Source organism: Carettochelys insculpta, chromosome 9, assembly GCF_033958435.1.
Source record: "Carettochelys insculpta isolate YL-2023 chromosome 9, ASM3395843v1, whole genome shotgun sequence".
Lineage (NCBI taxonomy): Eukaryota > Metazoa > Chordata > Testudines > Carettochelyidae > Carettochelys > Carettochelys insculpta.
The window spans coordinates 59,644,416-59,659,034 of record NC_134145.1 but is presented as its reverse complement, the minus strand read 5'-3'; the positions used below and the strand labels follow the sequence as shown (position 1 = coordinate 59,659,034).

At 47.9% G+C, this 14,619-nt stretch overlaps 1 protein-coding gene across 1 annotated transcript in view; it reads left to right on the top strand.

Annotated features, from left to right (window-relative positions):
* TNR (tenascin R) overlaps positions 1 to 14,369 on the top strand; it is a 133,565-nt gene extending 119,196 nt beyond the window's left edge. Inside the window, exons 16-22 of the mRNA XM_075002332.1 lie at positions 863 to 993; positions 2,433 to 2,565; positions 6,285 to 6,436; positions 8,580 to 8,676; positions 9,768 to 9,929; positions 13,040 to 13,203; positions 14,250 to 14,369. Coding sequence (XP_074858433.1) covers positions 863 to 993; positions 2,433 to 2,565; positions 6,285 to 6,436; positions 8,580 to 8,676; positions 9,768 to 9,929; positions 13,040 to 13,203; positions 14,250 to 14,369 — 959 coding nt within the window. The remainder of the gene's footprint in view (positions 1 to 862; positions 994 to 2,432; positions 2,566 to 6,284; positions 6,437 to 8,579; positions 8,677 to 9,767; positions 9,930 to 13,039; positions 13,204 to 14,249) is intronic.
* The last annotated feature ends 250 nt before the right edge of the window (positions 14,370 to 14,619 follow it).

Below are 14,619 nucleotides of genomic sequence, written 5' to 3'. Positions count from 1 at the left end.
ACCCTCTATTTCAAATTTATTTTGAAAGAGTGTGTGCATAGCGTGTCCAAATCTATAAAGTTAATCTATAAGGTGCCACAAGACTTTTTTTTGTTCTCAAAGCTACAGACTAACATGGCTACCTCTCTGATTGTTGTGTACATAGTGTAGACGCTTGCTAAGTTATTTTGAAATAACGTCTGTTATTTTGAAGTAACTCTGCAGTGCGAGACATATGTTCCCGACTGCAGAAACAGAAGTGATGCCTACACACCAACGGGATAAGCATATTCAGTAAATCAAAACCTTGCCAGGGATATCTCACATGAGCCGTCTTACATTAAGCATACTCCAGTTCCGGCATGCATATCATGAGGACATATGCCTAAAGCACTTGGAATGGCATGTCACATGAAGACGACAGGCTTGGTATAGGAACCAGAATATAACAATACACGTGAACCGTCAGGTGCAGCCAGACACTCTTCAAACACGCAGCAGTTCCTGTCTGCTGATCCCCCTAGATTAGATGTCCTGATGGCTTCAAGAGGAGAGCGTTATCAGACCGGGTTCTTGTAAGGCTGTATATCCAGAGTTTATTCTGGGAGAACTGAATCCATCACAATACTAAATAGCTACTTGACAGATACTATGCTTCACGCAGTTTAGAGCAATCGCATTACAAAATGAGAACATGTTGAGAATGTTTATGTGGTTCCAAGTGCCCTGTAAAGTGGCACTCCCAGCTAGGAATGGGCAATCTGGTCTGGAGAGCTTCTGGGGTTCATGCAGCACTCCTGTCAACTTGCTGTGTCACTCAGCTGGTACAGTTATGCTAGGGTGTCCGGCTCCCCATTCCCTGGGTTCCTCTCTTCCTTTGCAGTTCTGGATCCCCCGACTAACCTGACTGCCAGCGAGGTCACCCGCCGGAGTGCCCTCCTTTCCTGGCAACCGCCAATGGCAAAGATCGAGAACTACATCATGACCTACAGATCGACCGATGGAAGCCGAAAGGTGAGTTTTCACTGATAATGGGGATCGTGCTATCCCAGGAATCAGTGATGGGAGTGGTGGGTGGAAACTCATACATGAGGCCTTCCAAGTCACCGGGGGAAGGACAACGTTTCCAAGGGTTTTTCAGAAACAATGGGGCTCAGGCTGACCCAGAGGACAGACACAAGTTTGTTCAGAGACACTGCTATTCGACAATGCTTGGAGAGACCCCAGTCCAGGTGGGAAGCCTGGAGATGGAGCGAAAAAAACTCAGTGCCCACATCTGCAGGTCAAAAGGGGCAAGATGCACCTGTGAGGTTTGGCAGAATTAAAGAACGTTTCAGAACCTCTGACCATGAGTCACTGGAGCCAGGAGAAAGATGCCTGAGCAATGAAGGGAAGTTAATGTGGCAAAAGAAAGAGAGATGCAGGTACAGTTACTAATTCACCCTACAGCACAGTGCATCTGAACATTAAGTGAGCGTGCCGCTATCTGACTATGGGGGAGAAACCTGCCGATGAACATTAGTTTATCCAAAATAGGTCATTGCAAACAGGCCCAGTAGTTTCCCTTGCCAGGAGTGCTGGTTTGCACAGGACATGAGATATTGGCATTTCAGCAAGGGATTCAATAACAGCCATGTGATCTGGCTGAAGACCAGCTAGATTAAAACAACAGAGAATATGTGCAAGGAGTTAGCTAACAAAAGGAGGAACCAGCTCCACTCTTCAGGCTGCTTCGGATGCCAGGGCTGCCCTGTTTCAATGGAAAGACATCTTCCTGATTCAGGTCCTATCAGGTACAGTAAAGAGTGTACAGTTGTGGGTTTTGGATCAGCAGGCAGGAGTGAAATACACCACTGTGCAGAGGAATGGGAAATGACCTATGTACCACTTAACTCCATCACCACTGCCGGTAGGATAAGTGGTACCCAGATCTCTGCCAAGGGCTGAATTTCACACAACATGATTAGGGATCCAAAGGTTTTTTTGAACATAACCAATTTTCCACAAAACACCTCAGTCACCTTCTAATAAGGTTCCACAGCCTGTTCCCGGAGCCTAGGGGAATCAGTTATGCATGTCCATCAGGCCCATAAATTGCATCTGCACATGAGACCCTGTTCTCGAGAAGTTGCTCTGGCTAGTCAGCCTAAGCCAAACTTGGAAGAGGCCACATGGAGGAATGGCTCAAGCTGGTGGGTCAGGCAATGTGGAGTCTAAGCTCTGACACGCTGTTTTAGATAAGTCTCTTTCCCTGTTTGCTCCTTGGGAAGAGGGGGGTGGTGATACTTAGCTAGCGACCAGGAGTGCTGAGCGCTTACTGGCAGAATCAGCTTCCAGATCGCCAGTCAGACAGCTTCTGGCTTCTGCTCCCTCTTTACTTGCTGCCTGGGTTCCCTGTAGCTTGCTTAGTCGCTTGCTCTTAGCTTCCACTTCCTTTTATGACCCGCATCTAGGAGCTGATAGTAGATGCCGAGGACACGTGGATCCGCCTGGAAGGGCTTTTGGAGACCACGGAGTACACCGTACGCTTGCAGGCAGCCCAGGACTCAATGAGAAGTGGATTCACCTCCACCAGCTTCACGACAGGTCAGGAGGTCATCCCCTCTCCTCATCCGACATTGCACCCATCACAACCTCCCCTGAGTCTCTCAAGGAGATTGTCTGTCACCACTTAGCACTCAAGAAGACAACTCCTGCCCTCACCCCAAGCTTGCTCATGTTCCAGGGGTGTGGCCCCGCTGCCCCTCAGCTCACCCAAATACAAGACTCGTGTGCTGCTTCAGTGTTCACTCCCTCAGGAATTACCTTCTCTTCTCCCTATGTAGGGCATAGAGCAGAGATGGGATCCAGGTTTGGACCCTACCATGGATAGAGGGTATTTGAATCCAGGCCCCATGTCTCATACAGAGGTTGCCCATTTCAAACTGGTCCTTTTACCTCATTCTTGCCTCTGCTTCAAAGAACGAGGAAAGTCAGGGCAGAGAATAGTTTCGTGATAAGCTGGGGATGGACTACATGATGGTCTTGAAATGCAGTGCACCTGCTTCTGATCTCCTCCTGCCTGAGCTCAGGAACAACTCTGCCGATTTTGATAGAATGATCATGATATACAACCCATGTGAGGCCAGAATCCGTCCCCAGGATATTGTGACCACCAGAAAGTCCTGCGTGCCTCTTCTGTAGAGCAGTCAGATGCAATAAATATTCTCCCCTAACAGAATGGTTGTTCCATTAAGTGGATGGAAAGACGCACAGTCCCCGCGGCCCTATTGCCAGAGCCCTCACAAGGAGCAGCCTGTGCTGAAACACCGCATGTCCTAAACACTCCTGTTAAAAACGTGGTCCAAGTACAGCAGCCAGAGGTGGACAGCTTATTCAGAGAGCAGCACTCAAGGGGCACGAAGCGCGTTGTGCCGAGCTGAATCCAATTACAGCTGCACCTCGGCTCTTCAAGAAAGATGACAAAAAAAAACCGTTTGAAGATGCTGTCCACTCCACAGTGCTGAAATCTCTTCCTCTGTACTCATGGTTAGATTAAAAGGGCTCCTTTTAAATCCGCAGCAGACATACACACCAGTCAAGGCACACGGAAAGGCCTTGTCGCCTGCTTTTATGTGATAACAGAAGCTAGCAACAACAACAACAAAAAACCTACTTTTCTGATGTATCTATACATCAGGGCTGGCTATGCTACTCCTGCATATGCTGTAGGGGATAGAAAAAAATAGTTACACTTACTGGGGATGAACTTGAGTTCAGGATGAAAACAAATAGGGCCAAATCCCCAGGTGGTGTAAATTAGCCAGGCTCCACTGACATGGGAGATTATGGTGAGGGTGACAGCAGGTGAGGATCTGGCCCTATAGAGAGTTAGAGAGTGTGTACTGGAGATGACTTCTCCCCCGAGCGACATGTTAGAAGCAGGTATAAGTGAAAATAGACGTGTGTAACAAGCACAATAAACCCATTTCTTTTCTAATATAGCTATGAAACAGAAGCCTCTGGAGCCGAACAATGAGATCTGTAGACTAGGTTGCTTCCACCATTCACTTGTCTAAGACCCAGGGCATGGCAGTCCATTTATTCTAGCAATACATCTGGGCGCTTACCAGAGAATAATAGATTGTTTTAAAAAAACACCTTTATTCAAGATGTTTTGCTTCTTTGTGTTCATAACACATAACAGGGCTCTTTCATTCATTCTGGCACACTAATAGCAGTCTGGTCCATTGTCTCTCATGTTTCCACACAGGGGAATTGTGCACAAATTGTACAGAGAAAAAAGGTCGATACGCTATTTATCATTTGTAGTTTCAAATTTCTTTCAAAGTCAGCTTCGATTTTAAAGATCTGAACATAAAGTATTGGTCTTTGAAGCAGATTTCATTTCATTTTTAGTGGTATCAGAGACAAACCTCTCACTAGGTCTCGTGTTCAAAAGCACAGAGAGAGTAAAATAAGGGCCCTTCAACCAAATGAAATCCTGTGGCTATTTATGCAGCAAGAACGGGTTGGGAAGAGTTGGAAGAAAAATAACAAAACCAGGGGTTTGTGAATGCCTTCCCACTTTTTAATCCAACCCCTTTAATGTTAAATTTACAAAGGCATTGCACGCCCAGTAGGTGCATCTTACTCCCGTTTCTTGTGTAAACGACCCTGTCATGTAAGCCATTGCTGAAACTGAGCCAAAGATTTCCCCGCAAGTCTGTGCTGTGGTCCAGCTTCTCCTCCCAGACACACTGGTGTAAACTAGCATAAGTCTGCTGATTTTCAGGGAGTTACTCTGTATTTACACCTGGCATGAATGAAAACTGAATTTGGCCTTCACTCTGCATATGAACAGTGCCACTATAATCACTATTTTTCACTGAAGATGATGACAGCTGTGGCCAACGAGCCTTGTTCTTCTTGCAGCTGATCACTAGATCACAAATAACTCCACTGGACAGGGAAAATTCCTCCTCTTATATAAAAAATGTAAATCCATGCAACTCTAAGCTACTGCTGAGTCAGTGTGCAGTTCTTGGGAGCTCAACCTCAGACGCATGTTCCTGAGACTGCAGGCCTGTTGCTATCATACAGAACAGGTTACCTATGACCTCAAGCCAATCACTGTGAGCACTGTCTTCATTAGAAAATTGCATCAAGCTACAATGACCATGAAGAACCTTGTTACCTGCTGTACTGCTGACCATGACTGCACCCTGCATAGATGCACAGATGAAAGACCGATGAGTAATGGTCTCAAGTTACAGTGGGGGAGGTCTAGATGGGATATTAAGAAAAACTATCTCACCAGGACAGTAGTGAAGAACTGGAGTGCGTTAGCAGGATAGGTGGTAGAATCTCCATCCCGAGTGGTTCTTAAGTCCCATCTTGACAAAGCCCTGGCTGGGATAGTTTAATTAGTGTTGGTTCTGCTTTGAGTAGGGAGTGTGACTGGATGACCTCCTGAGGTTTCTTCCAATCTTCTGATTCTAGACATGGACCAGTTGTGTTCAATACCCTGCCTGCCCAGTCACGAGCACACCCTGCCAAATTTCTAATGAAGATAAGCCCTGCGTAGACTGGATTGTCCTGTCACTTACATGGGTGTAGTAACTCCACTGAAGTCAGTCTGGCTACACGTTTGTAGAACTCATCTTGAAGAAAACATGAGCATTCCCCAAACAATCTGTGCATATTAGGAACAATTAATTTCACAAAATACGTGGAAAACTATCACAAGGTGTGGCACTCCCATTCATTGTACCCAGTAGAGTTACTTGAGTGTCATGCCATTACACCTTGTGGTTTATGATGAGTTAATTAGTACAGGTTGAACCTCTCTAGTTCAGTACCCTCAGGATCTGACCAGTCCTGAATGAGAGAATTTGCCAGGCCACAGGAGGTCAATATTGTCTAGCACATTACCAACACTTCCACTGCTTACTGGGCTCTTAGGTGACATTTAGGGGTAAATTACAGCTAAATAACAACACAGAACCCTGAGAGCCAGGACTGGTGGCTGTAAACAAACTTTATGGGACCACAGAAAACTTGGCCACATCCATGATAAGTGGTCGTCCAGGTAACTAACATTATGCCGGATTACAGATGTTGCCAGACCAGAGTGTGCCGAACTAGAGAGGTTCAGCCTGTACAAGCAGTGAGTTTATTATGGCATGATGTAGGAAGACTTCTTGACATAAGCCACATGATAGCTTATGCACTGGATGAAGTTACCCCAATTTATTAGGCTGATTCATGATAGGTATCAGGAGGTGCTGTGCCCGCTTTGAAGCTTTGCCTCTCTAATTTCCCAGGAGGCCGTGTGTTCGTTAATCCTCAGGACTGTGCCCAGCATTTGATGAACGGCGACACCATGAGTGGAATCTACACCATCTCCATCAACGGGGACCTCAGCCAGCGAGTGCAGGTGTACTGTGACATGACCACGGACGGGGGAGGATGGATTGTAAGCCTCCGTGTATAATTCACCAGAACAACTACAGCTGGGGCATAATTTTAGGACAAAAACATTTCCCCCTCCCTTGAAAAATTACAGGTTTGGATTGACTGAAATAGGGTGCAAATTTTTGTTGGAATGGGCAAAATAGTTCATTTGGCCTGAATTCAAAAGATTTAGACTTTTTTAACATTCAAATTTTATTTAATGGAACTGAAATAAAATTCAAGGGAGAAGCATTTTGAAAGGGTAAAAAAACCAGCACATGGAAACATCACTACTATGCACAGCTCTTCTGATGGTGTTCTATTTCCCAGCACCATCCTTCTATTCCCAAGGATCTGCACACAGTGCTTAGACACCGGATGGGGAGATGAGGCTACATCATTCACAAAAGCCAGGCAGCCACCTCTGGGGCAGAACGCAGCAGCTGTTAGGCAGCGCACAGCAACAGTTCCAGGGAGGAAGGAAAGATTTACCCTAAACAAAGTCAAGGGATGAACCAGCTAGGCAGCCTGCAATTTCGGTGGGACGCCAGTGGTTCAAAATCACTATCTCAGGGTTAGACAGCAGCTGGCCTTCGAGTGCTTGTGCGAAGTGGGGCAATGGGGCAAGAATCCGCCCTATTCCTTGAAGTCTGGCCATCATCTAAGTCCCCATGCTCTTCTGATTGCAGGGAGAGTTCCCAGCTCACAGCCACCCCCAAGAAGCACAGGATGGGGCACGTCAACAATATAAAGCATGCCACACGCCTTCTCGGTGCTTGGCCTCCTTTGAGCCACAATGCGCCCAAGCCCCAGGTACTGCAGCCCTACGCCACCCCCGTCGGAGGTGCTGGAATTAAGGGTGCTGAGCTGAAGTGATTTCCATCATAGATAAAATTTACAGTGTGGTTCAGGGGCCCCCAGCACCCCCACTATAAGAACTGCTCCAGCCCTCCCTCCTTCTGTGCAAGGACAGGGCTTAAAAAAAAGCCAGGCCAAAACATGCCATAGGACCTGTAGCACCTCCAGCAGCACAGTGGTTCCAGCTGTCTGCTAGAGCACGGTACAATGGACACCGTAATAGTGCCCGAAAAACCAGTACAACTGCCTGTAGCAATGGGGTTTATCCCTCACATCTCCCACGGAAGAACAAACCAAGCCTAATGCTGCTGCGTTTTGAGTTCTCATGAGACCACAACCCCGGAACACGTAGCCATAAGGCAGAACAGAGAAACGCTGCAGGTTCGTACTAAATGAGTTCTGGCCAACACCGCTATGAAAGGCAGCAAAGCAATGCACCAAAAGAGGCTCTGTAGCATCTACTTCATTTTTCCCTTCTTAAAGTCCTGAGCTATTAATAGCAGCTGCACTCGGAGAAATTCCCTTTGACCGATTGGAAACGTTTGCCACTCCTTCTGGAGGCAAAGTGTAGCCTGAAGCTGAAACTGATACATTGTCCTATACATGAAAATAAATAGACCCCAGCTTTCAAAGGAACTGCTTTGCATTCGCAGGGCTCACCAGACGGTGGTGTCAGCCATCAGCTAGAGTGACTTCGTAAAGTGCTTTTGGCCACTTAGCTGAATTACATAAATACAGCTTCATTTTTCCAGTGGGCTGGCACAAAAACCAGGGAATGCTTTGCTGTCCCAAATGAACTGTGTGGTCACACTCTCTCTTTCACACATCATGATGTACAGACAGACGCTATCACAAAAAGGATGTCCTAGAACAACGAACAAATTCCTAACACTGCTGGTGTGGGTTCTTTCACCAAAGCCTTTTACCTGCTTTCTCATTCTACTTCCAAGCCTCACAGCTGATTTCATGCTGCAGGGATTACGGATACAACAGTTTAAAACCCAACATCGCATGCTGAAAAGGGGTAGTGTTGTCCATCGGTTAGAGCAGGGGCCTGGAAAACAGGATTCTGTTCCCAGCTCTGTGACTGATTTGTTGTGAGCATCTGTCAATCTCCAACTTCCAGGACTGTAGTGAGAATTCGTATATTAACTAGTCAGGCACTTCACTTGACGGGTGGTATAGAAAAGGACAAGCACTATCTTTTAATTTCACATATAACAAAGCCCATTTGGCTATGATCTGTCATCATTTCTGCAGAAAGCAAATATTCTTCCATGTAGCTTTCATGGCTTCTCCCTTTGTAGGTGTTCCAGAGACGGCAGAATGGGCTGACCGACTTCTTTCGAAAGTGGGCAGATTACCGCGCTGGCTTTGGAAACCTAGAGGATGAGTTTTGGCTGGGTAATGCCCTCACCTCTTTGTCTGTCACCAACACTGTCAGCCTGGCTGTGATCATTGGACGCTTTGCATCTTTGAATTCGGCTTTTATCTCTGCAAGTTTAATTTCCATCTCTCTGTGTCTGCGTATCATTAGCAAGGTTCTCTGTCCGTCTCTCCCCTGCCGATCTGTCTTTCCTCACCATGGTGTCTCCTCCTTTGTTCTGTCTGTGCTCATGTCATTAATGAGGTGTCACGTGGGAGGAAACGTGACATAAAAGGAAAACCACAAAGGTGTAGCAGTTTTGATTTTTTAGGCAGCACAACAGCCTTTTTTTCCACCAGCCTTTCACCTGCAGAGACCAGGTTTCAAATCTCCTTAGGTCACAAAAGGAATGGGGCTCAGCATTTTGTCCAGTTCCCCGGAAGGTTTTGGCCACATGATAAATACACTTTGCAACTTAACATGATAGGCAATTTCTTCTCAGAAGAGACACAGGCATAGAACAATGAAAGCTGAGGAATGAGCGGACAAGGCGTCGGCAAACCTCTGCGTGAATGGAGTGCGCGCAACAATCCCCTCCATGGATGGCTGTTGCTACCCTTGCTCCTCCCTGACTTTAATGACTGAGAATATTCACCTGAGGAAATGTATTGATGATTTAGCATTATTCACACTCAGAATGCTGTCACACAGGGGCAGGACTAGTATGTATACACACTGGAGCTGGGACCAGCTTGTAAATGCCCTCCATATTTAAGATGCTTGGCATCAGAAGCCAGGTTTGGATTTTGCAAATGGCCCCTAATTACAAACTCTAGAGCCAAAGTTCCAGACTTAGTGATGCTAGAAATCGGGGCCAGACCCGATTTCAATGGCTGGAGCCCATCTCTAATAAGCACATGACAATGTTCTGTTCTGTACGTAAGCGTAGAGTCCAGATTCAGTCCCGAAGGGCTGAGATATGAATGGAGAGAGTGTGGCTTTTCTTCAAAGCACTTGATTCTCCTCCTCTGCATTTGCTTTCCGGGGATTTTCACCGAGCCCCGAATCTCTTTCCATTTTGCTCCCAGATTTGCCGTGTCTCTCCTAAACCCAGCGTTTTTCTCTGCAGGGCTGGACAACATTCACAAGATCACATCACAGGGACGCTATGAGCTACGGATAGACATGCGAGATGGCCAAGAGGCGACTTACGCCTATTACGACAAGTTCTCCCTTAGTGATGCCAGGAGCCTGTACAAGCTCAGGATAGGAGACTACAATGGCACTTCCGGTACACACTCTTACTAACAAACACTTCAGGACTGGTGGGTCTCAAATGCTTGCAGGGCCTAAGCTTGAGCAATGTAAGGAAATCCCAGTACCCAAAGGATTAATTCCCTTCCTGGATGCTACTGTCCAAAGAGAGGCCCTCAGTTGTCTCTGCTTCCTTGTGGGTTATCTGATAAATCAGCATAAAAATCACCAGGGCTGTGTCTACACGTGCACGCTACTTCGAAGTAGCGGCACTAACTTCGAAATAGCACCCGTCGCGGCTACACGCGTCGGGCGCTATTTCGAAGTTAACTTCGACGTTAGGCGGCGAGACGTCGAAGTCGCTAACCTCATGAGGGGATCGGAATAGCGCCCTACTTCCACGTTCAACGTCGAAGTAGGGACCGTGTAGACGATCCGTGTCCCGCAACGTCGAAATTGTGGGGTCCTCCATGGCAGCCATCAGCTGGGGGGTTGAGAGATGCTCTCTCTCCAGCCCCTGCGGGGCTCTATGGTCACCGTGTGCAGCAGCCTTTAGCCCAGGGCTTCTGGCTGCTGCTGCGGCAGCTGGGCATCCATGCTGCAGGCAGAGGGTCTGCAACCAGTTGTCGGCTCTGTGTATCTTGTGTTGTTTAGTGCAACTGTGTCTGGGAGGGGCCCTTTAAGGGAGCGGCTTGCTGTTGAGTCCGCCCTGTGACCCTGTCTGCAGCTGTGCCTGGCATCCTTATTTCGATGTGTGCGACTGTGGCGTGTAGACGTTCCCTCGCAGCGCCTATTTCGATGTGGTGCTGCGCAACGTCGATGTTGAACATCGACGTTGCCGGCCCTGGAGGACGTGTAGACGTTATTCATCGAAATAGCCTATTTCGATGTCGCCACATCGAAATAGGCTACTTCGATGTAGGCTTCACGTGTAGACGTACTGCAGGAGGCACATATGTAGTACCCAGAGACTTCACTCACCCCAGATGAGGTCTCAGTGCCTCTGGGTACTACCTAGGTCTGCCGGCGTTACACATATTTAATGAGCCCATGGAATTTTCCATTGGGAACGAGCCATACTATAAAACACCCATTGCTGGTCAGCTAATTGGATCCATTATGAGAGCTAGTGCCTTGCACCACAATAACAGCACATCAGCCTGTGAAGGTCACGCTTCCATATGAACTGAAAAGCTGAAGTCACCCATACAGCACTGTGGTAGACATGCCAAACACTTGCTGCTTTTGCTGGAGCGTTACCACGGCCCCTGTTCTTTCATGAGACAGAAATGCTCATCTGCCCCCAGCACAGTGTTGGCAGGGCAATGTTCCAACTTTGCAATACCTGCCAGAGGGAGAGAGAATTCGCTTCCACAACTAACGCTCGACATTCCAGTGACCAACTAGCCACGGTTGTCAGGCACAGACTGAGGCAGCCAGGTTTAGTGGTTAACAACCTATTTCCAGAAGGTCATGTTTGGGTTACCAGGAACCAGGCAGGAGCCAGATACACCAATCCAGACGGGTCAGGCATGACCCTGGTCACCAGGAAGCAAGCAGCTCAACTGCTACAGCACTGGGCAAGAGATCCCAGAAGCAGCCGCTTAAGGCCTAGTTGTGCAGACAGTTTCCTGCGCCTCTCCTTGGCTTTAAATAACATGCCTTGACCAATCTGAGCTTCCGGTATTCCTCCAAACAGCAGTCAGGGCAGGCCTCTGTGATCTAGCATCAGGTTTTGTGGCTTCTCCACTCAATCAACTGCTGGGTGAAAGCTGTGAGGGGTTACAGGAATGGGAACCCTGTGGTCCTGGGCCCAAGATTGGGCAAGGGGGGCAGGATGTAGCTATGCTAGCTTGGGTAAAAACATCTAATGACCATTAAACACCCAGCCACGCTCTGCTTGGGCCTAGCAAAAAATCCCTCCACCATAGCTGTGATGCATAATTGTCCATGCCTCCAAGACATTAAATCCTAGGAAAGGAAAGACAGTGGACGAGACGAACCATTATTTTTGACACTGCACAGCAATTCTGATGGCTCAGAGGCAATGCGGCACCTAATTCCCATTGAAATCAAGGGGAATTAGGCACATCAGTATCTTTGAGGATCCTGGCCTTTGTATCACAGTCTGATGCTCCCTCTCCTGTCCCTGAACCAGCTGAATGATAACACAATAATCCCTTTGTGCTTCAAACCCTTATCTGCAGTTAATTATGACACCAAGAGGAACCCCCTCTTTGCCCCCAGAAAGAAGAATAAAGATTTCCTCGGCAATATATTTCCCTGGGTTTTCCTATGTCTACCTGGGTGTGTGCACATACACGCTTCTGTGTGATCTTTTTTCAGTACTGTGCACAATGAATATTTTCTGGTCTCTCTGGCCTTCTTTTGGGTGTATTTCACAGACTTCATTCACTTCTTATTGCCCATCATGTATTTAGGTTTACTTTGGAAACACAGAGGTGAGGCAGAAGATGGGCCCAACCCCAAATCTCTGGATTAGAAACTCTCCCAAGTACAAGAAAGTTCACATCAGGATGCAAAGTCTGCAGCCGACACCTGCTTACAACAAGCCAAACCACCTCCCTGTGTTTGAACAGCCCAAAAACTTTCCATCCCAGGATTATCTCGAATTACCGTATTAATTTATTGAGCCAGTCAGGCCCCGGGTTGAAAAAGACCCATGTTTAGGGAGAGCAAATGATCTCTTTGGCCAAAGAGAGGAAACAAATGCTCCATCAGAGCAGATGGGCTCTCCCTACACATCCATATCTAGATTTCCAGGTCCAGGGTCTCTAGATCCAGGAATTTGCCTTATTTAAAGCCACAACATTGAGAGCCTGGGCCTGGCAGAGTGTTTTTACCGTCCCCAAAGCCCAGAGGGGTTGAGATCCAAGGATCTAGATTTTGATACAGCCATCTCTGCCCCATAGTGTCAGCAGAAGACCTTGTGAATCTAGTGGTAAGGGGCGAGGAAATCTGACTAATCTGATTCCTATAGCATTCTGCCAAGTCCTTGAGCAGGAGAGCTAAAGAATAGCAGGATGAACAAATGCTCTTGCATGACTGTAATTTACTTATTGTAGAGGGACTAGCCAGGCCTAACACAGAGTCAAGCTTGTCCTTACAGCATCTCTCCTTCTGCAGGGGATTCGCTCACCTATCACCAGGGACGTCCGTTCTCCACCAAGGACAGAGACAACGATGTTGCCGTTACCAACTGCGCCATGTCATACAAAGGGGCCTGGTGGTACAAGAACTGCCACCGGACCAACCTCAATGGCAAGTACGGCGAGTCCAGGCACAGCCAGGTAAGTACAGAAACGTGCAACAGAGAGACGGCATGTCTAGCCAAGAGCCCCACATCGCCTTTCCTGAACTCCTCTGTGTTGTTACACTGGGTGAATGTGATCTGGTTTCAGGAGGGAAATTTTGAAGCAACATCTCTTCCCTTACGATCAGGAGAGGGGCGGCCAACCTGAGCATGAGAAGGAGCCAGAATTTGCCAGTGTACCTTGCCAAGACCCACAGTAATATCTCAGCAGCCCCCATCAGCTCCCACCTCCTGCTGACCAGCATTTCCCTCTCCCTCCCTGTGTCTCCTCCCCACTGCGGTCAGCTGTTTCACTGCATGCAGGAGGTCCTAGAGCAGCAGGAAGGACAGAGGATGTGGCAGACTCAGAGGTGGGGGCAGGAAGGGGCGGGACTTGCGGAATTACAGAATCATAGAACTGGAGGGAACCTCACGATGTCGTCAGGTCCAGTCCCGTCCACTGCAAGACAAAGCACCCTCTAGACCTGTGGTGTCCAACTAGTTCTGAAGAGAACTAGCCACATTATTCTGATGATACATTTATTGTTCAAGTCAACTACCTGCACTCAGGCAGCCACACAGCCGCATGTGGCTAGTGGTTAGCGTGTTGGACACCATGGATCTAGAGCATAAGAGGTGGAGTGAGGGCAGAGCTGGGGGTTGAGCAGCGAGCACCCCTAGCACATTGGAAAGGTCGTGCCTGTAGCTCCAGCCCAGAGGTGACACCTACGCAAGGAGCCACGTATTAACTTCTGAAGAGCCACAGGCTGGCCTCCCCTAGAGTAGGAGATGGAGGGAAATGAATGAGGTAGCACACTTGTGAGTGTAGCGGGGGAGTAACAAGCCAGAGGAACCTCACGCATTCCTTGCCCACAGAGAAGTAACAGAAGCTGCTTCATTAAACAAGCTCTTTTCTTGCTTCCCACTTTTCTTCTGAGTTCAAACTTGTTTCCTTCTTTTCTTCTGCCACCCCCCCACCCCCTCCTGTTTTGCTTTATTTTGTTTATTGTTTGCCTTGTGCCTTGCTTTCTTTTCTGCCTTCAGGGAATTAACTGGTTCCACTGGAAAGGCCACGAATTCTCCATACCCTTTGTGGAAATGAAGATGCGACCCTACAACCACCGTAACGTCTCGGGAAGGAAACGACGGTCCCTATGGCTGTGAGCCAGCAGGAAACCTGCCCCTCCCCACCCCAGCCACCCGACCTTTTCTGTCATGCATTTATATTTTATAATATGAAAAGGGGAAGACAAAGATACTACTACTCTGAGCTAGCAACCGGTCCATAGGAGTCCCTGGAAGGAGTGACTGAATAGCTGGTAGGCTTTGGGAAGGGAAGGACCTCAGTGCCTTCCCTGTGAAACGCCCAGTGCCTGTTCCCCTTGCCCACAATGTGAAAAGAGGGAGGTGGATT